This window comes from Polypterus senegalus, chromosome 3, assembly GCF_016835505.1.
Source record: "Polypterus senegalus isolate Bchr_013 chromosome 3, ASM1683550v1, whole genome shotgun sequence".
In the NCBI taxonomy this organism is placed as follows: domain Eukaryota; kingdom Metazoa; phylum Chordata; class Cladistia; order Polypteriformes; family Polypteridae; genus Polypterus; species Polypterus senegalus.
In genome coordinates, this window is record NC_053156.1 from 54,663,523 (window position 1) to 54,689,080 (window position 25,558).

Sequence of the window (25,558 nt, forward strand, 5' to 3'; positions counted from 1 at the left end):
AAATGTTGACATTGCTAGAGTCTGAACGCATAGCTCAGCACCAGTCACACAAGGAGTCCCTCAGGGCTCTGTCCTCAGCCCTCTTCTCTTCTGTATTTATTTGCTTCCCTTTGGCCATATTTGTAGCTATGGACTGGGTTATCATTTTTATTCAGATGATGCTCAACTCTATTTGAATGTTAAAAGTGGAACTTCACCAGAGCTTTGTCTCAGCGCACAACTTGCCTCAGTGAAATTGAAACCTGGATGGAGCAGAACTCTTTAAAATTAAAATTAAATTGCAACAAAACTGAACTCCTGCAAATTGGGACTAAAATGCAACTTAATAAAATGAGCTCCTTCCCAGTCAATCTTGGTGGTGATCTTATCAGACCTGCCTTTAATGCAAAGAATCTTGATGTCATTTTTGATTTCTTCCTCTCTTATTCCGCCCACATAAATCACATTAAGAAAGTTTCTTACTTTCACCTCCGTAACATATCATGTGTTCACTCCTTCCTCTCCTTTTCTAATGCTGAGAAACTTGTCCATGCTTTTATTACGTCCTGTATCGATTATTGTAATTCCCTATTGGCAGGTGCCCCTTCTAATCTTATATCACAGCTCCAGTTTATTCAAAACTCAGCTGCAAGAGTCCTTACTCGAACCAGCAACAACGAGCACATCACACCCATCCTGCTCCGCCTTCACTGACTCCCTGTGTCTTACAGAATATAATATAAAATTCTATTCCGTATTTTCATCTTGATTTTCATTCTACTTTTCAAGGTGTTCTAATTGTTTAATTAATCCATTATTTACTAATTAGTGGGTCTGACTCTAAAGTAGTTGCAGCCTTTGATTATTCAGTGTTGTTTGCCCGAGTGTCCGATATGCTCGTTTTAAATTGCCATTATTAAGATACAAAGAAGGGGGGAAAACTGCACAGAGAAAGGGCAAAGTATGATGAAATCAACAAGAGAGAGTTAAGCTTTTAAATCTAAAGCAAAAGCAGAAATATTTATAAATGTCATATAAATGTGAAAATCACGCTGAATGTCGGTTTTCTGAATGTCGAATAAAAGAAAAAATATATACCATCTAATTAAATGAGCAATTGCTATCAGGTGTTGTAACTGATTAGGAATCTGGTTGGAACAAAAACCTCGGTCCTGTTTGGGCAACATTGCCCAAGATGAATCACTTAAAGGAAGCGCAAACACAAGAAAAACTCGTTTTAAAAAAAAACACGTTTATTTTTTACATGTCGCAATCCTCCACAAGGCATTTTCATCGTGATTGCACTACCGTAGAGTTATAAATATTCACAAACTATTTACAAGTTAGAATTGAAGACGATGTTTTGAGGGGCTCAGCTTCTTTGGCGCCAGTACTCCAGTGGAAGTCCCGCTAAGAGGCAGTTCTGTCCGCCCACGCTGACCTCGCCGCTGTGCGCAGACGCAGTCCAGGCGCCTTCAGCGTACACCTGTGGCTTCTGTGGCACGTAGTAAGGAGCGCTGCGCTGGCTCATCCGGGGCAGGTGACGGGCTCGGCGGTTCTGGAACCACACCTGGGGAAAAACAAAAAATGACATTGAGGAAGATTTCGGAAAAATCACCGTGTGCACAAACATATGGGTCATTTATATTGGAAGATCGTGTTATAAGCATTTTAGTCTTTAATACTAACTTTTCACTTTGATTTGGAATTATATACTAGTCATTGACTGCCTCGGGTAAACTATTCAGTAGACAATAATTATAATGGGATGAGGCACAACATGAACGTAAATTAGGATGAGGTTTATGGATGTGGTGAGAGAGCAGAGGACTAGAAAAGGATTATCTGCTGTGGCGACCCCTAACGGGAGCAGCCGAAAGAAGATAATACAACTTTAAATTAATCTGAGGAAACGGCTTTTTTATAATTCGCCTAACTCAATCAACAGTTTTAAATATTACAACCGCGGTCGCTGACCTGCCCTCCACGGACAGCATGTGCACCGTCTCACCTGAACCCTGGACTCCGCGATTCCCGTCAATTCGGATAACTGCGTGCGCTTCTTAAAATCCGGATACGGGTCGTTTTCGAAAGCTCGTTTGAGATATTCGCTCTGCTCTTTCGTAAAGATGGTTTTCTTCCTCTTTTGCTTTGCCCGGTTTTGGTTTCTGCACGTGGCGCCCGCGTCTGACGAGGTGTCGCTTCGCTTTTCTTTGGGCGTCTCAATGGCTGTGCCGCCCCAGCAAAGCAGATCCAAAGAGGCACCCCGACCTGGGAAGGGAAAGAAAACCAGGAAAAGGCTTAGCGTCTCATTTGTAATCGAAAGGAACACATACGTTGACTTATTCAAGAATATTGAAAAATCGGTCCGATCTTTGCACTTAACACATTTGAACTTTTTACTGTACACCTAAAAATGAGCATTCAACAATTTCACTGTGCTAGTGTCTAATTAATCGAAAGAAAAAAATACATGGGGTTTGTTAGGCTATTTAAGCGTGCAACGGCGAAATTAACAAAGAAAAACAAGAAAATAAGAAATGGAAAGTGCCGGCGGTGCCTTTAGTTAAATAACTTTTATGTAAAAATTAATACGCAGTGAAGATGAAGTGATGGCGTGCAGAATTCTTTGTGGAAGTAAGACCGATTTTTACCAGGATTGTCTATTTGTTGTTCCTGTAACTGATGCCCCCTTAGTCCCCTGATTATTAAGCTCCACTGTAGATGTACAGTACAGAAAGCAGTTGGTCACACTTACTGCTGACGCCAGTGCGCTCCATGCCGCTGCACCCCGCTCGTCCTGCCCCGGGACTGCTCTCGGTGGTCCTGACCGCCAGCCTGTAATCCTCCTCCAAAGACAAGACGGTGTTGAGAAGGTGGTCCATCTCCCAGTCCAGTTCCATTGCGCCCGCACTGCTCTATCGCTCACCTCCATCACCCCACAAATATATATACAGGCGGGCGGCAGAGGCTACTTCATTCGTCATGTGTATTAGCGCGGCGAATGTCCTAATAGAGGATCAAAGGCCGATTCATTGATCACAAATAGCTTTACAGATTTAGTGAATGTCTTTAATGGGGGGTGGGTGTACTGTTTCAAGCCCCAAAGGTGACAGGACTACTAAGTACCTGTCAGGCCACGGCCGGGCCTTCGCTGGCCACAAGAAGGGCGTCCTTTCATAAACAGACGGAGCAGAAAGTTGAAAGGACGAGTTTGAGCAGTGGACTCGCCGCTTATTGTTTCGATATGCACTTTTTGCAAGAGCTTTGAAGTTGTCATGTGGAAGCAAATAACACATAAGGCTCTACGTTAAACATAGGAACTTTTACTCGGGTGAGCACAGCACGTATAAACATGCGCCAGCAGCGCGTGAAGGGGCGACTTGAGTTTTTTTTAATGCCAGTCGATCAACCGACTGTTTTAAATTGTTAGTTTGCATGAGTCTGTCCATTTATAAGAGGCCTTTCATAGATATCTGTCCACCAAGCTAGATAGGGGTGAAAGGCAGCGTGTGTGTGTGTGTATATATATATATATATATATATATACATATATATATAATATATATATATATTAATATATATGTATATTACTTATGGTGCCTTTCTTATTTACTATAACGTCTTTTAGTTTTATGTAATTTTCATATCTCTATGTAATGTGCCTTTCATAATTAATCTGTGTAACATTGTTTTTTTCCTATTTACTATACCCTCTTTAATTTCTGTTTATAATAATTTTCATATCTCTATAATAGTTCCTTTCGTAGTTAAATATTTATAACATTGTGCCTTTCCTATTTATTATATAGTTTTATTTTTATTATACAATACTTTTCCAACCTCTGTATAATACAGTGCCTTTCATAATTAATTATTTATTTGTGTAACATGGTGCTTTGTCTATTTTTATACTTTTCATACCTCTAATTCATTGGTTGCCAAACTCGGTCCTGGGGACATCCTGTGGCTGCAGGTTTTAATCCCAACGAAATTCATAGCAAGTGATAATAATTGATCTAATGTAGTTTTTTTTTTCTCTTCATTTATTCTACATTCAGAAAAGCACCACAGTATCATTTTTACTCTAAGACATTTAGAAATGTCTGTTTTGCTATAATTTTAAATGCTTAACTCTTTTTTCTTGTTGTTTTATTATGTTTCCCTTATTTTGTGTACTCTGATCCCATAGTGATTTTCCTGTTTATTGTACTGTCTTCTGTTGTGTCTCTGTTACATAATACTTTTCGTATCTGTGTATTGCCGTTTCTATCTATATGTATCGCCCCTATACTTTATATAGTGCCTTTCATATGTTACATGCATATTATACAGTTTATTATAGTGCCTTTCAGATCTGCTATTGTAGTTCCTTTTCCATCTGTCTTCACTGGTGCATATAAAAGACATGATATATCCGTGTCAGACGCAGAGTTATTCTTCTGTGCCTGTATAATTAAACACAAAAGTCTGTCCGATTGAGTTGTTTGGGATTGCAGATCTTCTGTTCTCTCACGGTCTGTGGATGTATCTTTTTATTTGCTTGCTTGTTTGTTTTACAGAACCCCGTCTCTAAGTAGTCCACTAATGATTCTTAATGAGCTGCTCACTTTTCTCCGCTTCCACAGTCGCTCCGTCTTTTCTGATCAAGGCCTCCTTTCCCCCTTTGAGCGGTAGTACGCGTCGAATGTTCTGCAAATCTTCGTATTTCTTTTTCAGCGCAAATGGTTTGCCCCTTCATGTGTTGTGATGAAGGGAGCGCAGTCAGGCTGGGATGAAAGCGCTTTTGTCACAGGCCAAAGACAGCGCCATTCACACGTTTTTTTTTTTCTCATCCCAGGACCGCATTGTCGCATTCGGGGTCACCGGAGAGCCAGCGAGGGACCAAAATCAGTTGAGATGAAATATCAACACATTAAATCATCAGCCGATATGGCGTGAGGACAGAGTACGTGAAGTTCAACACTCCTGTTTGCACGGCGTTCGAGAATACCGATAAACGTGTTGCATGTAATAGAAGCACATGCAGGTAACGGTGTATACAGAGCTCAGAATTTTTATCCCCGGGGCATCCGTGAAATAAAATGATGAGTATTTGTTCATAAGTATCTATCTATCTATCTATCTATCTATCTATCTATCTATCTATCTATCTGTTTGTCAGATCAGTTGATAGTAAACTGATGGACCCATTTATCTAGGCAACAAGGAGACCTTTTGCCTATTAATGCTACTTCTACTACTAATTTACTCATCTATTTTGAACACTTCAGTCGGTGACTCAAAACAGGAACCAAGCCCGGCCGGGTCGCCTCTCCAAACAGTAAGCATGGTGGCTTATTGACTCCTAATGCGTGTCTGTGGTTGTGGGATCGGAACGGGAGATCAGCCCGTCACGCAGTGGTCATGCCGGCGACTGCACACAGTTCTCCTTTAACTCTCCGCGTTGAATTAAACAACCCCCTTTCATTTTGTTTTAATACAGCATTCACTAAGGCGTGGTAATATACACCATAAATAAAGGTAAACGTACAAAAATCATTTTGCCGTGGGGCAGCCAGAAAGAATAAAAGACACGGAATACACAGGCTTTTTGCCTTGAACAGATTTCTTCAATGTGGCAGCTGGCACGAGTCACGTCCTCATAACGGCCCCACACAGTAGCTGCTGTGACTTTGTGTATTCGCGAAGGGCACGCTGATCTGTAATGACGTCACACCGACGGGGCGAATGAGCTACGCATGCGCACAACGCACGAACGACTCCCTTTTTTTTACGGGGCTCACAAATTTTACTCATCTCGGACATCCGCGATATAAAATGATATTCGTGTATTTATTCGTTTTTATCAGACTAGTCGATAGTAAACTGATGGGCCCATTCATTGGGGCTACAAAGAGATTGTTTACTACCTCTACTACTAGGTTACTAATTTTCTATTCATTCCTCATTTTACGAGTAGGCGTGTAAATCCCATTTTCCTAATTGGATAAACTGATCAATTAACAGTGAGACTCTGTTAACTGTTGAAATGACATAGCAAAAATATTCTAATAAACGACAAGTTTAATTTACACAACGTTATTAAATCTGTTCATGTTCAAAACGCCGAGCAGTTCATTAACTGTGTAGCGGAGAACACTTTATATAAGACAATTTTTAAAAGGTCAAAACAGCGAAACCTCCGTCATCATTTACATCCGACATAATGAGGGTACAATGGAGTTAATCACTTTTGAAATTGTGTAAACGAACTTTTCATTGAAAAGGCACGATGCCTACGCTCTTTAAAATACTGGCTCTTCAATGGCGTTTTACTGCACTGTGTGGTTTCTTGAAAAGCCAAGGAATCGTTTCAATCTGGGCTGGATACTTTATATAAGACATTGATTCATCAGGCTTTCAAAAGGTTCTTCAAGTCTGGACAAATCTTTTTTTTCTTATATAATATGCTACCGTGGCTGTTCGTTCATCTGTCCAGGATTTTAAATCGCCTGTAGCTCGCAAACCGTTTGACCGATTGAACTGAAATTTGGTACACATATACTACATGTCATTTATTATCTGCTTTCAGGGTGATGATCGACTTCGAAGTATTATATCTATAGGCAATAATATTGGACTGATAAAAAGGAAGACGACGGAGAAGGGCTCAAAGTGATAAACTTTAACAGGTCCTTTTACTGAGATCGTTTCGGAGCACACGTTACACAGTTTTATTATTATTATTCTCTACTTCCTAACAGCTCCCCAATACCCATAATTTATTATTACTACGGAATCCCCAAAAATCCAGACAACAATATACTACATATTCCTCCCCCTTTAAAATTGTAAACGCGGCTGACATACAGTTAGGTCCATAAATATTTGGACAGACAACTTTTTTCTAATTTTGGTTCTGTACATTACCACAATGAATTTTAAATGAAACAACTCAGATGCAGTTGAAGTGCAGACTTTCAGCTTTAATTCAGTAGGTTGAGCAAAACGATTGCATAAAAATGTGAGGCAACTAAAGCATTTTTTTAAATACAATCCCTTCATTTTAGGGGCTCAAAAGTAATTGGACAAATTAAATAACTGTAAATAAAATATTAATTTCTAATACTTGGCTGAAAACCCCAGCTTGAACTCATGGACTTCACCAGATGTTGGGTTTCCTCCTTTTTAATGCTCTGCCAGGCCTTTACTGCAGCGGCTTTCAGTTGCTGTTTGTTTGTGGGCCTTTCTGTCCGAAGTTTAGTCTTCAACAAGTGAAATGCATGCTCAGTTGGGTTAAGATCAGGTGACTGACTTGGCCATTCAAGAATTTTCCACTTCTTTGCTTTAATAAACTCCTGGGTTGCTTTGGCTGTATGTTTGGGTCATTGTCCATCTGTATCATGAAACGCCGCTCAATCAATTTGACCTCATTTAGCTGGATTTGAGCAGACAGTATGTCTCTGAACACCTCAGAATTCATTCGGCTGCTTCTGTCCTGCGTCACATCATCAATAAATGCTAGTGTCCCAGTGCCACTGGCAGCCATCACACTGCCTCTACCGTGTTTTACAGATGATGTGGTATGCTTTGGCTAATGAGCTGTTCCACGCCTTCTCCATACTTTTTTCGTGCCATCAACCTGGTAGAGGTTGATCTTGGTTTCATCTGTCCAAAGAATGTTTTTCCAGAACTGTGGTGGCTTTTTTAGATGTTCTTTAGCAAAGTCCAATCTAGCCTTTCTATTCTTGAGGCTTATGAGTGGCTTGCACCTTGCAGTGCACCCTCTGTATTTACTTTCATGCAGTCTTCTCTTTATGGTAGACTTGGATATCGATACGCCTATCCCTGGAGAGTGTTGTTCACTTAGTTGGCTGTTGTGAAGGGGTTTCTCTTCACCATGGAAATGATTCTGCGATCATCCACCACTGTTGTCTTCTGTGGACGTCCAGGTCTTTTTGCGTTGCCGAGTTCACCAGTGCTTGCTCTCTTTCTCAGGATGTACCAAACTGTAGATTTTGCCACTCGTAATATTGTAGCAATTTCTCGGATGGGTTTTTTCTGTTTTCGCAGCTTAAGGATGGCTTCTTTCACCTGCATGGAGAGCTCCTTTGACTGCATGGTGTCTGTTCACAGCAAAATCTTCCACATGCAAGCACCACACCTCAAATCAACTCCAGGTCTTTTATCTGCTTAATTGATAATGACATAACGACAGACTTACCCACAACTGTCCAAGAAATTGCCATTGAGTCAATTGTCCAATTACTTTTGAGCACTGAAATGAAGGGATTGTGTTAAAAAATGCTTTAGTTGCCTCACATTTTTATGCAATCTTTTTGTTCAACCAACTGAATTAAAGCTGAAAGTCTGCACTTCAACTGCATCTGAGTTGTTTCATTTAAAATTCATTGTGGTAATGTACAGAACCAAAATTAGAAAAAAAGTTGTCTCTGTCCAAATATTTATGGACCTAACTGTATAACAAACAACATCTGCTATTTGAAACAGGAATATCAACATGAAACAGAACACATACTGTTGTCAATGCAATGAGAGGATAAACGAGCTGTACATCCTGCTAACATAAGGTGGTATTCTGTACCTTTTTATCTCTGTGTACACTATATATATATATATATATGCTTCCTGTTTCTGAGATGGTTACGTCGTACAGCTGATGCGTGTTCATCCCCTAAGGCAACCTCAGATAACTTTGGCACAACAGCATCAGCAGGAATTGAAAGCAGGAGAGTCAAGTGGTATCCCTGGCTAGCTTTGAGTCAACTCACTAGAACTTGGTTCCTCAGACATGTCTGTGCTACCGGCTGCTTCATCAGGTATAGCTGGTAACAACTGTTCAACATGTCGTCTCCATGTCTGGAGGTCTCTTTGAAGAATGGTTGCTGGTACCCATTTCTCGGTGGTGGAGCAGTTAACGAGCAAGGACAGCATCTCCACTGAAAAACTCACAATCTTTAGCCTGCTTGGCACGTTGTTTTTCTTGATCAAGCTGCTTATCATAAACTCTCATTTGCAGAGTAGCTGGTCTCAACAAATCAAGACGTGTTCTCAGCTGGTGACATACCTGTTGCTGCATGCGTGTTACGATATTTAAGAAGAAATGTATAAAGATGTTGCTTGAAAGGTGCTGTAAGAGCATGTTTAAGGGTTTCTTTCAGCCAGGCCATTAGTAGAAGGATAATAAGGGCTGGATAGGAGATGTTTAATACCATTACCTTTTAGGAATACTTCCATTTGTTGGGACACAAAAGAAGGCCCCTTGTCCATCACGATCTGCTCTGGCAGTCCAAAATGTGCAAACCTCTCTCTTAAGGTTTGGGTCGTCTTTCCTGGTGTGATGGTGGGTATGACAGTGACCTCAGGCCACTTAGAATGTGCATCCACTGCGACCAGAAGCATAACACCCTCTACAGGTCCTGCAAAATCTAAATGAATGCATTGCCAAGGACTGGCAGGCCATTCCCGTGGATACAATGGTGCAGGACTTGGCATATTTCTGAGGCCTTGATATGATAAACCTGAAGTTGCCTTTTCCTCAATATCACGGTCAAGTCCAGGCCACCAAAATGAGGCATCCTGCTGTCACAGATAGCTCCTTTCCCTGTGAAAGGTAAGGCTGAACATCAAGCAGTGCTTTGAAGGCGCTAAGGTCCTGCCCGCTAAGAATGCAGTCAAGTAGTTTTGAAAGTGTGCAATCACCCTTGCTTTCCTGCTTAATTTGGTGGGCGGTTATAGGTGCATTTTCCACCATTTTAAAGTAAAAAAAAAAAAAAATCTTTTGCCCTTGTTCTCTGGGTTGTTCAGGTAGGGGAGTCTTGGCAGACCATCTGCATTTCCATTTGCCTCCGAACGCCTGTATTTGATCTCATAATTGTGAGCCCCAAGGAGCAATGCCCAGCGCTGAAGTCTGCTTGCTGCCATAGATGGCACACCAGTATGTGAGCCAAAAATAGATGTGAGAGGTCGGTGGTCTGTTAGCAGGGTAAATGTTCAACCAAACAGGTAAGTGTTGATTTTTTTTATTCCAAAAATGATGCTTACAGCCTCTTTTTCAGTTTGAGGATATTTTGTTTCAGTTTTACTCAATGTTCTTGACGCAAATGCAATTTGCTCCTCACCTGTTGACATAATATGTGACACAACAGCCCCAACACCGTAAGGGGATGCCTCGCAAGCTAACTGAATTGGTAAAGATGGGTCTTTTATGAGCCAGCGCAGCCTTGGCTTTGCTAAATGCCGTTTCCCACTCCTGTGACCATTTCCAGGGTGTACTCTCACACAGCAACTCATGGAGTGCTTTCAACAACGTTGCTAGCTGTGGAATAAAATGCCCATAATAGTTCACAAGACCCAAGAATGATCTCAGTTGGAGGACATTGCCTGGAGCGGGGCATCTACTATTGCCTTCACTTTTGAAGGAGCTGTGTGCAAGCCATCAGAATCCATAACATGCCCTAGGTACTCCACAGACATTTTGAAAAAGTCACATTTGTCCTTGTTTACATGCAGCCCATACTTTTCTAGCCTGCTTAAGGTTTTATCCAGATTGGCCATGAACTCCTTGTCATCTCAGCCTGGGACCAGGATGTCATCCCTGGTAATCCACTAAGGATCTGGTCCATGGCACACTGGAATAACGCTGGTGCTGAAGTTATTCCAAAAGGTATGCGACAATAACGGTAGAGCCCTTTATGTGTTGCTATGGTGAGGTACTTTGTGAGTCCTCATCGATATGCATTTGCAAGCATGCTTGGCTGAGGTCTATTTTACTAAATTTGTTTCCACCCAGCTAATCCAGCAAAAATATCTTCAATTATAGGAAGGGGATATTGCTCAGCTATGAGTACAAGGTTAATGGTTACCTTAAAGTCCCCACATAATCGTACAGATCCATCAGACTTGACCACCGTGACCACATGTATGGCCCACTCAGAATGAGAAACAGGTTCTGAGACTCCTAGTTTGACAGGCTGGTCAATGTCCGCCTCCAACTCCACCTTAGGTCTTAAAGCGTAAGGAACACTCCCTGCCTTCAAAAATTTTGGTTGCACCCAGAGTGTCACTTTAATCCCTGTCACACTCCCCAGTTCCTCTTGGAAGACAGCTTGGTGCTTTCTCAGGACCAAATTCAACTCGGACTGTTCAACAGACACAGCATTCACCTTGGTCCAATCCAACTGTACTTTTTCAAGTCATGATCTGCCCATCAGAGCTGGATAATCCCCTTTTACTATATATATGGGCAACTTGGTTCTTTGGCCATTTAGATCAACCTGAACCTTTGTTTTACCCAACATGGGCACACTCTCCCCAGTGTATGTCTTTAGTAGGAAGACAGCTGCTCCAGTATCCACCTCCATTTTCACAGGGTGCCCTTCCAGCATGGCAGTAATAGTATATGTTGCTGAGCCTCTTTTTTTATTTAGTATTTTAATTAGTAGCTCGGCATCAGAATCCATCTCATTGTCAGTTTTATTTGCTTCCTGTACCACGTGCAAATGTTTCTTTTTACAAGACCAGGGTGCCTTTTTTTCTTTTTTTTTCTTTCCCAGTTTCCCCCCTGTCTGTGGTCTCCTTTCTCTTTGCTTTACCTGCAGCATATGAGTTATTTTACCCAGAAATTAGCTGGATTGTGATCCATCTTTCCACATCTATAACACTGTTTGGTGCCTCCTTTTTGTTTGCTTGGGTCTGCTTGAACTCTGTGTGCTCTAGCAGCTGCTGTGCTTCTATAGCAGTCCGCTCCATAGACACTGATATCTCAATCGCTTTCTGCAATGTGAGGTTGGCCTCCGTGAGTAACCGCTTCTGAAGGCCCCCACTTCTTAATCCGCACACTAGCCTGTCACGTAAGGCGTCATCCAAATTTGCACCAAGTTCACAATGTTCTGTCAATTTCTTGCGCACCGCTACATATTGAGCAACAGACTAGCCTTCTTCCTGGTTCCGTTTGTCAAACCTAAACCTTTCAGCTATTAATAATGGCTTTGGTGAAAAATGTGATTCCAGGATCCTTACATTAAGTGACTTGTCACTGGGTTTTCCTGGCTGCACCAAACTTCGCAGTAGACTAAATGTCCCGATAACGCAAAGTAATGTCGCCACTTTCAGGTCCTCCTCAATGGCGTTGGCTTTCACAAAAAATTCAAATCGCTCCGTGTAAGCGCCCCATTGCTCAAACGAATCATCGAATGGCCCGAAATGTCCCGTTATCATTGCCATTTTATCCCTTGTGCTTATCTTCAGTAAATGGCAATGGAACTTTATCACAGAAATAGAAAAAAGAACTTACTTTACACGTTGCGTAGCAATAGAGGTGCACTTTTAAGTCCGTCGCATCCACGTCGCCAGTGTCATATCTATTGGCAATAATATTGTACTAATAAAAAAGAAGACGACGGAAACAAGTTCAAAGTGATAAACCTTAACATGTCCTTTTACTAAGATCGTTTCAGAGTACACGTTACACAGTCTTATTATTATCTACTTCCTAACAGCTCCCCAATACCCATAATTCCTTATTACTACAAATCCCCAAAAGTCCAGACTACAATATACTGCACCAAGATTATTTCTTTTAATTTTTATTTTATTTTATTGTGGAATCTACTCTCGGCAGCGGCCAGCAGGGAGGCCGTGCGGCGCATGCGTACGGGCACCGTTCTCATTCCTTCTTGAGGCAGATTGGAAACTTAAGTGCCAGCTTAAGTTAAAAATGAAAGAAAACGTATCAAGTAATTGCAACACAAACACTGACTTAATCAGTTTTAACACAAAAAGATGCCGACGAAAGAAGAGAAGAAGCGGGCCACTAGTCTGAAAACCAGGAATGTCAAGCGTTACTGGTCAGAAATATTTGATGTATGGTGGGCTACCTAGCAGGACTCCAACAGATCATGAAAAGCTGAATAAGGAAATCATTAGAATTTTACAAATCTGCTATGTCGGTTCATGGTTATTTATGGAGCCTGTTACACATCTGAAGGATCTTAATGGAATCTTCATGTGGATGGATCTTTTATTAACCAAAAATGGGAAGAACCACTTTAACATGTTCACGTTAAAGAGTATACATCATAGATGGATCATAGCCATTAAACAACATGCACCATTGTAAGGAAATGCACAAGAATAAGAAACTGCAATTAACATCAGGAAGACCACCCAGGTTAGGTGGATTGGTATTGCTAAACTGGGCTCGTGTGTGTGTGTGTGTGTTTGTCTTCACCTTGTGATGGACTAGCGCTTGTTCAGGTGGTGGTCCTTTCTTGCACCTTTGGCTCCAGCTTCACTGCAATCCAGCTCTGGATGAGCACGTTTAGAAAATTGATGAAGGGGTGGAAGACTGAAAGAGCCACAATCTACTCAGCATAAAAGAACACCAGGGGGAGTTAGAAAGAAAAACCCAAACCAAAGAAAGGCAACCCTGAGCACACGGCCAGCGTCAGGGGGACTCTAATTTGACCGATTGTCAAGGTGCACTTAAAATCTCATTGATGTCCATCATCGTCCTATTAAAGGGTACGGCATCCATCCATCCATCCAGTAGTTAGCCTGCTTAATCCACGTTAGCCTCCCCAGGAAACATCATTTGCAAGGCAGAAACCCAACACTAGATGGAGCGCAAATATAAGTACAATAACAGGGCATTTTTGTGAAGTTTCCCTCAGTGAGCTGCTTTAGATGTCACATTTCAGTGCGAGTGTCCACATGAATTCCACACATAAACAAACGAACAAATGGAGTGCATGGATGCAGACTGTTTTGTGGATGCAAATGTCTTGATTTCTTAATTTTAATAAAGTGAATTGTTTTCCTTTTTTCACAGTGACCCTGAAGGGAAGCGGCAGAATTGAATATACAGTGATACCTTGAGATACGAGTTTAATTCGTTCCGTGACCGGGCCTGTAAGTTAAAATGCTCGTATCTCAAATCAGTTTTCCTCATTGAAATTAATTGAAATGAGATTAATTCCTGCCAGCCCCCAAAAAACCACCCCAATTTTTTGTTAAATGTTTTCAACATAAGAAAAATGTTTTTCTAATGAACAAATATTGTATACAAACAAAAGAAAACCTAATACATAAAAGAGAATCTAAAGAAATAAACAGATGTTGGCGAAGCCGATTTGCGTATTGTATTTTTTTTCTTTCACTTTTGCTTACTTTAATTTTCTTCTTCACTAGTTTTTTCTTTTTTTGCCACACTTTTGTCACTTTCATTCGCAGATGTTTCAATAGAAACCTGTCCAAGGAGCTTTGTTTAGTCCTCCCCTTTAGAATGTTTCTGAAATGAGTTAGGCAAGTGTCATTAAATAGCGCCGCTGTACGATCAGTTGCAACTTTTTCAGGGTGTTTTTTTCTTTAAAGTTTGAAACTTTTTCCCACATTGCAAACACTTCCTTTATCTCACTTTAAGAGATAACTTCCTCCGTGATAGTGATCTCCTGCAGAACCTCCTTATGTTGCTGTGTCTGTAGTTCCGTCAACTCTTCTGTCATCAGTTCCCCGGAATGTGCGGCGACAAGCTCTTTGATGGCTCGTATTTCGAATTTTGGCTCGTAACTCAACGCAAAAAATCGACTTGGTGACGGCTCGTATTTCAAAAAACTCATACGTTGGGGCACTCGTATCTCAAGGTACCTTTGTACCATCACACTTTTAACAGGAAAATTGCTCCTTGGTTGCTGTACAATGGCTGACCCTGCGCTCTGACCTCCAAAGCTCATGTGGCGATTAATACTATTTATCATCATCATCATCACGTCACACCATCAAACTCGCATAATTCCAGTTCAGGGTGGCTTTATCCCAGCAGGATTGATCACAAAGCAGGAGCCAACATCCTCCAAGTGAGTATCAATTGTGCATCTCAATGGCACTTAGCACTCTGGTGGTCCCTTCTGGTCATTTTTAGAGATGAACAATCCTGACAACCCCAGTGGAATTTATCACACGTTTTCCTGCTTTCGGTCCGTGGCTTTTCAGTCAGCACTCACCACAAATGGTGAACAACAGTTTCAAGATGGCTCTCCTTGAATATTTGTTCATTTGTTAAGCCCCTTTTCCATGAGCAGCTATTTGCATATTTAACTTTCTGGAGCAAATGTTCAAATGCAATTCACAAATGCCATTGAAGATAACATGTAACCATTTCCCTTTATCACTTGTTTTTTGTTTTTTCTTCTTTTAAGAACAATTTTATTGATGGCATCCGTTTTTTTTTTTTTGTAATTGAATGCCAGAGGAACGCACTTTAGGCGGTCAGTTCTCTGTGTAAATGACGATGGCGTCTCATCGGACCACAATTGTCACAGTGAGGCGTTGTGATTATATGGAAGGTTAAGTCGTTTGTTCCACAAGCGCAATCTGAAATCCAGTTTAGAACTCGCAGTCGCGCTTCTGTAGGCCATCGCAGCACCAATGGAGCACCCAGCAAATACGACACGCAAAACAGGGCAGCACCTTTTAAAAGAAAGAAAGAAGTTCTTCTGGAGAAGGGAAGTTTATCAGTTCAGAAAAAAAGCCAAAGAACGTACAGCCATTTTAGTGTTTGTATCCCTGTCTATAGTATCAAAATTCAAATGGCTGATATTGCTCTTTTTAAAAATATGGTAGCTTTTAAAATTCAATATCCAATTTTAATAAGAGTTTTGAATTCTGTTAAGTGTAATTTTGATATAAAACAGTACCATCCAAATTAGCATGATGGGCACAGCCTACAACCAACTGCAGTATATTTTATACGGTCCTGTTAAAGCCCTGGGTGGAGTGGTGGCTCTGTGGCGAGGGATCTGCATTGGCAATCAGAAGGTTGCTGGTTCGAATCCCATAAACACCCTTAACCTGCAATTTCTCCGGCCTGGGTATGACATTAATCTGCATCCAGTCCTGCATGGAGGCCCTCCAACCTGCAGGGAAAAAAACATAGGGGTTGGTGACAAGATTGGCACTCCGACCACCATAAAAACAAAAACCCTCACACTGGTTCCACTCCATCTGAACTAGTGTGGTGCTGAGGTGTCACCTGCTGCATGGCTGCACTTGGGTCCTGGTCTGGGATCCTGAGATCAATGAGGCAATGCGCTTTATCAGCATGTTTTCCTAACCTCTCTCCTGTTAAAGGAATTGGCCATGTGACACATTTATCCCAGGGCTGTCGTACCAGAATCATAGGCCCCTGGGCAAAGTAGTGGGCTTGGGCCCCCTGTTTTCACAGCAAAACAAAAGCATACATAGGCATCAGAGACATCTTTGGCCCCTGGCCTGTACCCCCACGTTAAGATAGCGCTGGTTTATCCAACATTTGACACATACAACTGGTTCCATTCCTTTTGTTTTTCCAGTTGAACTACAGGTGAAGTGACTTTTTCGTGGTGACAGTAGCAGGACTTGAACCTGCAGCCACAAGTCTTAACCTCTACATCGAAGCTGCCACTTTAGGACTTTTAAAGTGTAATTAAGAGGGTGGACACTGTGTTGTGAATTGCTTTCCTACTCAAATACACAGACTCACTGGTGTTAATTTACAACGTGCACTCATAAAGGTGTCAAAAGGCAGTGTCTTAGGTGAACCATTTTTGGTTCCCAAAAGAGCCATCCACGTGAAGGTTCCAGAAGGAATCCTTCCTTGATTTTGATCTCCTAAAAGGCTCCACAAACAGATGACAACAGATTTGTGAAATATCAATGGGTTCCTGATGGGTTTCAAAGGACTCCTCTGCAGTAACATGGGCTCGGCTCAGATTGTCTTGACCTGTTTGTATGCTGCTAGGTAGCCACCACCCATCAAAGATGTCTGTTTTGTCCACATTTTTTTTCCCCAAAGCCTCAGCAGATAATTTCAAATGAGAAGAAGCCTCCCCAGAATGAGAAGGTTCAACGAGGAACCACACACTCCAGTGAAGAGCCGTTACAGAGCCAGTCATTTGAACATCCATAAACTCTAAGGCATGCTCTTCAGAGAGAAACGCATATGCTTTATTCTGAAACCTTTAAGCACACAGGCCATATGCTGGAACAACATATGCAACAATAGCATTTATTTCCATAGCATACTTTCATGCAAAATTTAGCTGATGGTGTTTTACAAGAACATAAGAAATTGGACAATCAAGTGGTAACTATTCAACCCATCAAGCCCTTTTGTTTAAGCTGCCCCAATATCTCATCCAGATTCTTCTTAAAGTTTTTCAGGGTTTCTGCTTCAACTCCATGCTTCGGTAGTTTGTTCCAGAGTCCCACAATTCTTTGCATGAAGAAGTGCTTCCTATCTTCAGTCTAAAATGCACTTCCCTTTAATTTTCACTGGTGTCATTCAGTTTGTGATTCACCCTTTAATTTAAACAATTCTGCCTGATCTACTTTATCAATGCCTTTGAGCATTTTAAATACTTGGATTAGGTTCCCACGCCGTCTCCTCAGCTCAAGACTGAACAGGTTTCATTCTCCGAGTCTGTCAGAGGAGGACATGTCCTTAAGTCCTGGGATTCAGTTGGTAGCTCCCTGCACAGCGTCAAGTGCTGCTATGTCATCCTTGTACTGTGGTGACCAGAACTGCACACCATACACCAGAGGTGGTCTCATTAGTGTGTTATTTAGTCTGAGCATAACATCCCTGCATTTATTTCGGTAACAGTTTTTACGACATAATTTAACAGTTTCTTTTTTTTTTTTATCACTTCTGCACATTGCTGTAGGCAAAGGTTATAAGTGTGTCACAGTGATCTGTGAGGTTTATTACAAACACATTATTTTATAAACGAATAGCCACACAAACCAGCTGACAGGGTGAAACTGGCCAAGAAGATGGACACAAACCTGTGAAAGATAATCCAGGCAGGCTATGTTAAAATGCTGATGTTTGCTCAATCACTATATGGCCAGAGTGACCAATGGCTACCGTCTGCAGAGGCCATGAGAACATGGGAAGGTGTTATTGGGTGTAGTCCAAAGATAAACATCTTTGTGAAATTAAAACTAGTTTTAAACTTAGACCTCAGAGTTTTCAGAACTTTAAATGTATTAAAGCATGTGGGGGGAATGGTGGCGTGGTGGTTGCACTGCTGCCTCGCTGCAATGGGGTCCCAGGTGTTCCCTGCCTTGAGTTTGCATGTTTGTTATTGGGCGTAGTCCAAAGATCACATGGACGGCTCTGTTGGACGCTGCCCATACCTGGCAAATCTGTAAATATGTGAGTTTTTATACTGAAGAGGATCCATCAGGAAGCCAGAATCTGAGCACTGCTGCTCCCTGCCTTGCTGGACCGATTCTGTCAGCATCTCCACTGAAGACTGACTGTACGTTTCGTTGGCTTCTCTCCGGCCTGGATATCTATGTATAAATGAATTATGCATTGTATTCTTTGGGGGTGGAAAGCAAGTTAAACACATAAATCTCTTTTGTACCATACAGTATTTCTGTTGTCTGATTATGTCTGCCATGGATACAAAAGTGATGGGCGTCGGCTCTCATCTGTTCTACGTCAAGAAAGGACATCTTGGGGGAATAAGCGCCCCCTGCTGGATACAATTTCTTAAAAAAATGAAAAAATTTCAGTCAGCATTGTCCACTAAATCCTTAATGGAGGTATCAATTTTTACAAGATCTTAAAGAAAAAGATGCAAGAAATGGATAAAAAAAAAACTGAAAGAAATAAGAATAAATAAATGATGCCAAAATAGTGAATGAGAATAATTTAATATGAACTTACATAACACCGATAGAGTAGAGTCCTACTTTAAAGATTTTTTTTTTGTTTCTAATGACAAGGGTGGAATGCTGAAGCAGCAGCCGAAGGGGTCAGGCGTGCCTGGAATACGCAGCTCGTGGGCTGTGCCGTGGATTCCAGCGGTAAAGTAACAATGAACTGATTCTTCAGTGTTGTGAGGACAGACGATGTGTGGGGTGAGTTTTTCGGTCCATCATACCACAGATGGAGTTGGGCACACTGCTCGCTTCTGATGGATGCTCACAGCACAATACCCACACATTTAGTGTCTCGGAGTTGTTCAGCTGTAACTTCATTTCCAAAACCTGGTAAATGAGACACTGCTATGTACATCACAGGTCTGTGGCAGTTAAGTCGATGAACATTCAATTTAAAAGTATTTGTATAAAGTGGATGAGACTCATTCTTGGCATACATTGTCTCTAATTATATACTGAAATCTATACAGAATTTCATTATACAGTGTATGTTTTTCACGGCCATGTTCATTCATTTCGGTGTACTACATTGGAGACAAGGTCTCAGTACACTGTGTGTGTGTGTTCCAGTCTAGAGTGCATGTACAGTGAAGAACGAATCAAGTCCTAAATGGAACCTCATACTTGATGTCTAAAGTGAGGGCCTAAATACAAAGGCGGCATGTTACCTCATCATCCCTGACGCTGCTGGTGTGTGCCTTGACTCGTCGTCATGTTCACTCTTTCAATGGATCAATAGTACTATAGGACAAATGGCCCAAAGAGTCCAGTGAATGACAAAACAAACAGTGCGGCCCTCACGCCACAGTGGTGCATCATTTAAGGAAGCGGCCTTGTGCTTGATGGCGTCCCCACAACCCTGTTTAGGATTTAGCAGGTTTGGAAAATGGATGAATGGGAAAGCAGGAGAATGGGGGGAGATGTCAGCTTCTTTCACAGATATAGATGGTGTAAGGTCATTGAGGTCTTAGCTGATTTTAGGACAGTCGTCATAATGGATAGTTGGAAACACTCGAGTGGCGTAATGGCGTCAAGGCCCATGAAGGTGGCGGGCCAGGAACAGGATGGCCACTCCACATTCCTTACTTTTCCTTTATTACCTTTCATCTTCAAAATCACAGTAGCTCTCAGCTGCTCCTCTTGATCTAAACATTGGCTAACTGGGGAGCCCCATTAATCAAAGGTGATAATAACTACACTTCATTAGCGTGAAAACAAAAGCAACTGCAGTAATCAACAGGGCACGGAGAGCCACCGCTTGTTTAAGCACGTGGAGCCCCCCATGCAGTGGGGTACATCCTAAGCATTCTTAGAATAATGGGCACAGGGTGGGGTCTTTGCATTTTTATTCTCAATAGAGTAATTAGTGCCATCAGCTGTTACTCGAAAGGTTGTTGGTGCGAAGCACAGTGGCTTAGTGCTGACAACTCACAAATCCAGAGTCCTGCTTCGAATACCCACCCTGTCGCTTTTAGTGGACAGATCAGGAGTACCTGGCTGCAGGAGGGGTGGTCCGGGCCCTCCTGTATGGCAAGCTGTTTCAACATTCAACTCCTTTAATCCGATATCTGCTTTCAAAATGTTGATATCACGAGTTTATAAATTTGACACAAAGGTTTTAAAATTTGATATTGAGCTTTTAAAAATTTTATATAATAGCTTAAATGCTAATATACAGTATATGCATTTAAACTTGCATCATATTTTGTCATTTCGATATCACGTTTATGAAATTTGATATCAGACTTATAAATCTTTATAGCACGTCTTTAAAATTTTGTATCAAATGTTTATTAATGGATATCAACATTGTAATGTTTGATATCAAGCTTTTAAATTTGATATCAAGGTTTTAAAATTTGATACTGCACTTTTGGAATTTCATATGAGTGCTTAAATACTAATATATACATATGTATTTTAAACGCGCACATCATATTTTGTAATTTTTATATCACGTTTATGAAATTTGATATCCTGCTTATAAAACTTGATATCACGTTTTTAAAATTTGACATCGAACTTTTGAAATCTGATATGTATGGAAGTGTTTTGGGGCCACGGTGAAGAAAAAAAATCTAAATGTCGAGATTAAAGTCGACACGTTGACTTTATTCTCGACATTTCCACTTTATTCTCGTAGTTTATTTTGTCAGTAGAATGTCGCAAACTAAACTTCATCTTTAAATCAATGTTTAATTCACTAGATTTTCTCAAACCCCTTCATAAATTAATGTAGCACATTAAATGCTTTATATTAAGTGTTCCCCGACCCAGTTGTTAATCTCTGCGCGCTTCTTAAACTGACTTTCTCTTGCACTGAGAGGCGCCGGCAGCGATCGCCGCACATTGACTTCATGATATTCCTGCTCAATGAACATTCAGAATACTAAGAGAAATACACTACTTGATATCTTTTTCACGATGAAATGCATTAAAGCATGTATTAAACATGGATGGTGGGGGGCACGGTGGCGTGGCTATAGAGCTGCTCCCTTGCATTAAGGTGTATGTTCAGTGTAGTAAACTTTATGGCAGGTGTGACGAGGCTCCAAAAAACTGGACATAGGAATGGGTATCGCACAGGTTTAATTTAAATATTGTGTAAATGTTGGGTTCGTGATGTGGAGGTCGGAGACACGAACGCAGAATTTAATGGATGTTCTTCTGAGCGGGCTTTCTTTATTGCCTGCGTGCTGTCTCTATCTGACGTACTAAACCTCCAGTTCCTATCCTTCCTTTTTCATTCTCCACATAACCAATCACCACACGATAAACATATTTGTAAAATTAAAACTAATTATAAACCTAGACCTCAGAGTTTTCAGAATTAAAAAAAAATCTTCATTATACATGTTTAATTATGCCATCCATTCAGGGTTGCGCCTATCCCAGCAAGCATCGTGTGCGTGGCAGGAGTAAATCCTGAATGGGACGCCAGCACATCGCAGGGTGAATACGTGCAACATATAAAGTAGCAGGGTCAATAATACATAACAAAACCCCACATTCTACATGACTTTGAAAGGAAACTGAAGCACGCCGAGTAAAACCTACCAGAAAAACATGCAAACTCAAGGCAGGGAACACCCGGGACCCCATTGCCGCAAGGCAGCAGTGTAACCACCACGCCACCGTGCCCCCACATGCTTTAATACATTTAAAGTTCTGAAAACTCCGAAGACTAAGTTTATAACAAGTTTTAATTTCACAAAGACATTTATCGTGTGGTGATTGGTTATGTGGAGAATGAAAAAGGAAGGATAGGAACTGGAGGTTTAGTACGTCAGCTAGAGACAGCACGCATGCAATAAAGACAGCCCGCTCAGAAGAACATCCATTAAATTCTGCGTTCGTGTCTCCGACCTCCACATCACGAACCCAACATTTACACAATATTTAAGTTAAACCTGTGCGATACCCATTCCTATGTCCAGTTTTTTGGAGCCTCGTCACACCTGCCATAAAGTTTTCAACACTGAACGTAGACATGAGAACCCCTTAATGCAAGGGAGCAGCACTACAGCCACGCCACCGTGCCCCCCACCATCCATGTTTAATACATGCTTTAATGTATTTCATCGTGAAAAAGATATCAAGTAGTGTATTTCTCTTAGTATTCTGAATGAGCAGGAATATCATGAAGTCAATGTGCGGCGATCGCTGCCGGCGCCTCTCACTGCAAGAGAAAGTCAGTTTAAGAAGCGCGCAGAGATTAACAACTGGGGCGGGGAACACTTAATATAAAGCATTTAATGTGCTACATTAATTTATGAAGGGGTTTGAGAAAACCTAGTGAATTAAACATTGATTTTAAGATGAAGTTTAGTTTGCGACATTCTACTGACAAAATAAACTATGAAAGTAAAGTGGAAATGTCGACTTTAATCTCGACATTTAGTTTTTTTTTTCTTCACTGTGTCCGTATTTTTTTTTCACCGTGGCCCTAATACGCTTCCGTAGATATGAAGTTTGAAAATGTTGATATTAAATTTAAAAGCCTCATTCAATTTTCAAAATCGTGTGTTCAAATGTTGAAAACCTGAGATCAAATTTCAGAAGCTCGATGTCAAATTTTATAAGCCTGATATCAAATTTCCTAAAAAGGAAAATGGATTTAATGTTAAAATGCCCTGTCATAATATATTGGCATCGACGCTCTGTTTTTTAATTAAGTTTCAAAAGCACAATATCAAATCTTAAAAACGTGATGTGAAATACCAAAAATTAAAAGTATGATATAAAATTTTAAAAACGTCATATCAAATTTAAAACTGACGTGTTGTAACTCCTAATATCAAGGAAAATGAAATAATGTTAAAACGGCCTGCCCCTGCTGCACTTTTGCAGCTCGATGCCTCTCGGTCTGTTGTGACAGACAGCAAATTTACAACTGTTGTCTTCTGTACTTTGGCCACTAGGTGGTGATAGAGTGACGGCCCACGATGTGTACGATGGTGGTACCGAAAGTAAGCGGCGTCATTTAAAGTGTGCGCTCATCACGGGTTCATCCTGAGGGGTAGTGATGAGCGGGCGAAGCCTCGTGAAGCTTCTGAAGTTGCTTCCCGCATGAGGCACTAAATCCTTCAAATTTACAAATATATGAACCCAAAAGAGTAGCTTACTCACTATTCAGTTGGCAGCATGCACATGGACTACTGTTTATGTTTCAAATGTCATCAGCATTCTTTACACACACATACAGTAGGTAGGGCACATATTTGGCTAAAAAAAGAACGTTACATACACGTTTATAGCGGCGAGATAGAGAGCGCATTTGCTCTGCACCCTTCATGTTTTCTAAATTTTCACATCAATACAAATGAAAGTATAGCGTGGTGTACAAAAAGTAACGAATTTCTATTTTGACATTAATTGAAATATTTAGTTGTTTTTAAAAGCTTTTAAATCCCGATGCTTTAATCAATTTTAATACAAACTTTTCAACAAAAGGATAACAATAAGAAAACAAAAGAATATTTTATTTAAGGTCAAAAGTTAGTTTTTAAATATTGGATTTTTTTTTCTTTGTCCATTTTTTATAAAATTGAAAACCGTTTATGGTCTTACCTTTATTTGTAAATGACGGCGATGCTCCTATCCTTCTCCACAAAAATCTCCGTCACTTTCTTGTAAAAGTGCTCCTCGTTTTTCTTTAGCTTTAAAAGTCTTAGTCTTCCATTTTGGCAGTTAGTCGGAACAAAACATAAAAATAAATGGACTGCTGCAGTGCACTTGACTTACTGATATCACTAACTTATTGGCGCCCAGCGCCTCTGCATAGAAGAGCAGCAGCAACAAGCACCTGTTGGGCTCACCCGCGCCCCCTTCGGTGCGACACGGTACTGTCTGTCTCACATTGTCCCGTTTCACTGCGGTTTTATATCCAATCAGCAACACTAAATATGCCACACACAGTCATTAAAATATTAGCCAGACTGTGGAAAGTCAGGGTGTATAATAAATGTGTCTTCAAACATTATATTGGCGACATACAGAGAGGCAGCAACAGGCACGCGCCAATTGCATAAATCAGCCCAGTGTGTGAGGGAGAGCACAGTCCGAGGTGAGGTGAGGCTCGTCGGTGCCGCGCCCCGCGTTTCTCCACTGTATTTGAACAGGAAATACGCCAGTTCAACGATTTTGACTATAAAAATGATCAAAATGATTGGAAGCACACAGAAAACAAATGTATAGCACAGTTCAGTTGACACATTTACTTAATGTGAATTTATTTATTTGATACATTTGATACGTTTATTTATGTGAATTTCCCCTTATGTGAATTTCCCCTTGGGATTAATAAAGTATCTATCTATCTATCTATCTATCTATCTATCTATCTATCTATCTATCTATCTATCTAATGTTATCATTATTAGTTTTTTTTTTCTTTTTTCAGGAACTGACCGCACGTCCCTGGGTTCCCGACTATGTCGGGAAAAGATGCGCACCTTCGGAAATTGTGAGATCTGGTGAAATCTTAGCTGCTAAGAGCTCGACACAGCCAAAGTACCCCTCGTCCTTGTTAGTCGCAAAATTAAAATCGGACACATGCACAAGAGCACAGTGTGTGTTCATCTTGATCTTTTGTTGTCATTAGTCCTAAAGATGTAATTCGTTGTTATTATGAATACCGCAGTGCCTCGCTATTTACGTGGGGACCGCTTCTGCTGCCGCACTGGTTGGAATTAAGTTGAAACTTTGGAAGGCTTACCATTTTTATCAGCTCCCCTAAAGCTGGCACAACGCGGCTCACTTGTACGGTGCAATGTCAGCTAAGACTGCTGGCGACTCTTCTGCAGGCTCCTGTGGCTTGTAGGCGTCATTACAATAGCGAAGTAAAGAACTAAAACCCATCAAAGCCACCACTGATTTATGATTGTTTTATGTGACATTTTCACGTAAGGGGGAATCTTGCTACGAGGTAATGGATAAGGTTGATTTTTTTTCATTAGTATTTGGGGAAAATTGTTCTTAGGGGCAAAGGGAATCCTAACGGGGTTTAAGGAATAAACTTCTGGAACTGGACCCCCAATAAGTCAATGCTCCTGTAGGATGGAGCATTAGAAGTTACAGAACAGAAGAACAGTGTGGCGCAGCATTTACTTTATTGTCTGATGACAAGTTCCACACTTCTCGACCCCTAATTTAATTCTGAATGTTCTCTGTTTCGTAACCCCTTCAATATCATGTGGGACAGCGCAGAGCTTTACTGCATCTCAGCCTTCTGGTTGTGGCTCGTGATGTGGTGGTCTTCTGCTGCTGATGCCCATTAACCTCAAGAGTCGACGTGGTGTGCATTCTGAGATGCTTTTCTGCTCACCCCAGTCGTACAGAGTGGTTATCTAAGTTACTGTAGCCT

The 25,558-nt window shown here is 41.0% G+C and overlaps 1 protein-coding gene across 1 annotated transcript; it reads right to left on the reverse strand.

Annotated features, from left to right (window-relative positions):
• Positions 1–1,240: 1,240 nt before the first annotated feature.
• Positions 1,241–2,930, reverse strand: LOC120526775 (double homeobox protein 4C-like). The gene is made up of 3 exons (XM_039749922.1): positions 2,738–2,930; positions 1,991–2,250; positions 1,241–1,549 (listed from the first exon to the last, which is right to left on the reverse strand). Exons 1-3 carry the CDS (start codon positions 2,880–2,882, stop codon positions 1,352–1,354), a joined length of 603 nt encoding a protein of 200 aa, XP_039605856.1. The 5' UTR covers positions 2,883–2,930; the 3' UTR covers positions 1,241–1,351.
• Between the last annotated feature and the right edge of the window lie 22,628 nt (positions 2,931–25,558).

Coding starts and splice junctions, on each gene's coding strand:
- LOC120526775 (XM_039749922.1), bottom strand. CDS start 2,882: ATGGAACTGGACTGGGAGATGGACCACCTTCTCAACACCGTCTTGTCT. Junction 2,251..2,737: donor GGAGCGCACTGGCGTCAGCA/GTAAGTGTGACC, acceptor TTCCCTTCCCAG/GTCGGGGTGCCTCTTTGGAT. Junction 1,550..1,990: donor TCGCGGAGTCCAGGGTTCAG/GTGAGACGGTGC, acceptor GTTTTTCCCCAG/GTGTGGTTCCAGAACCGCCG.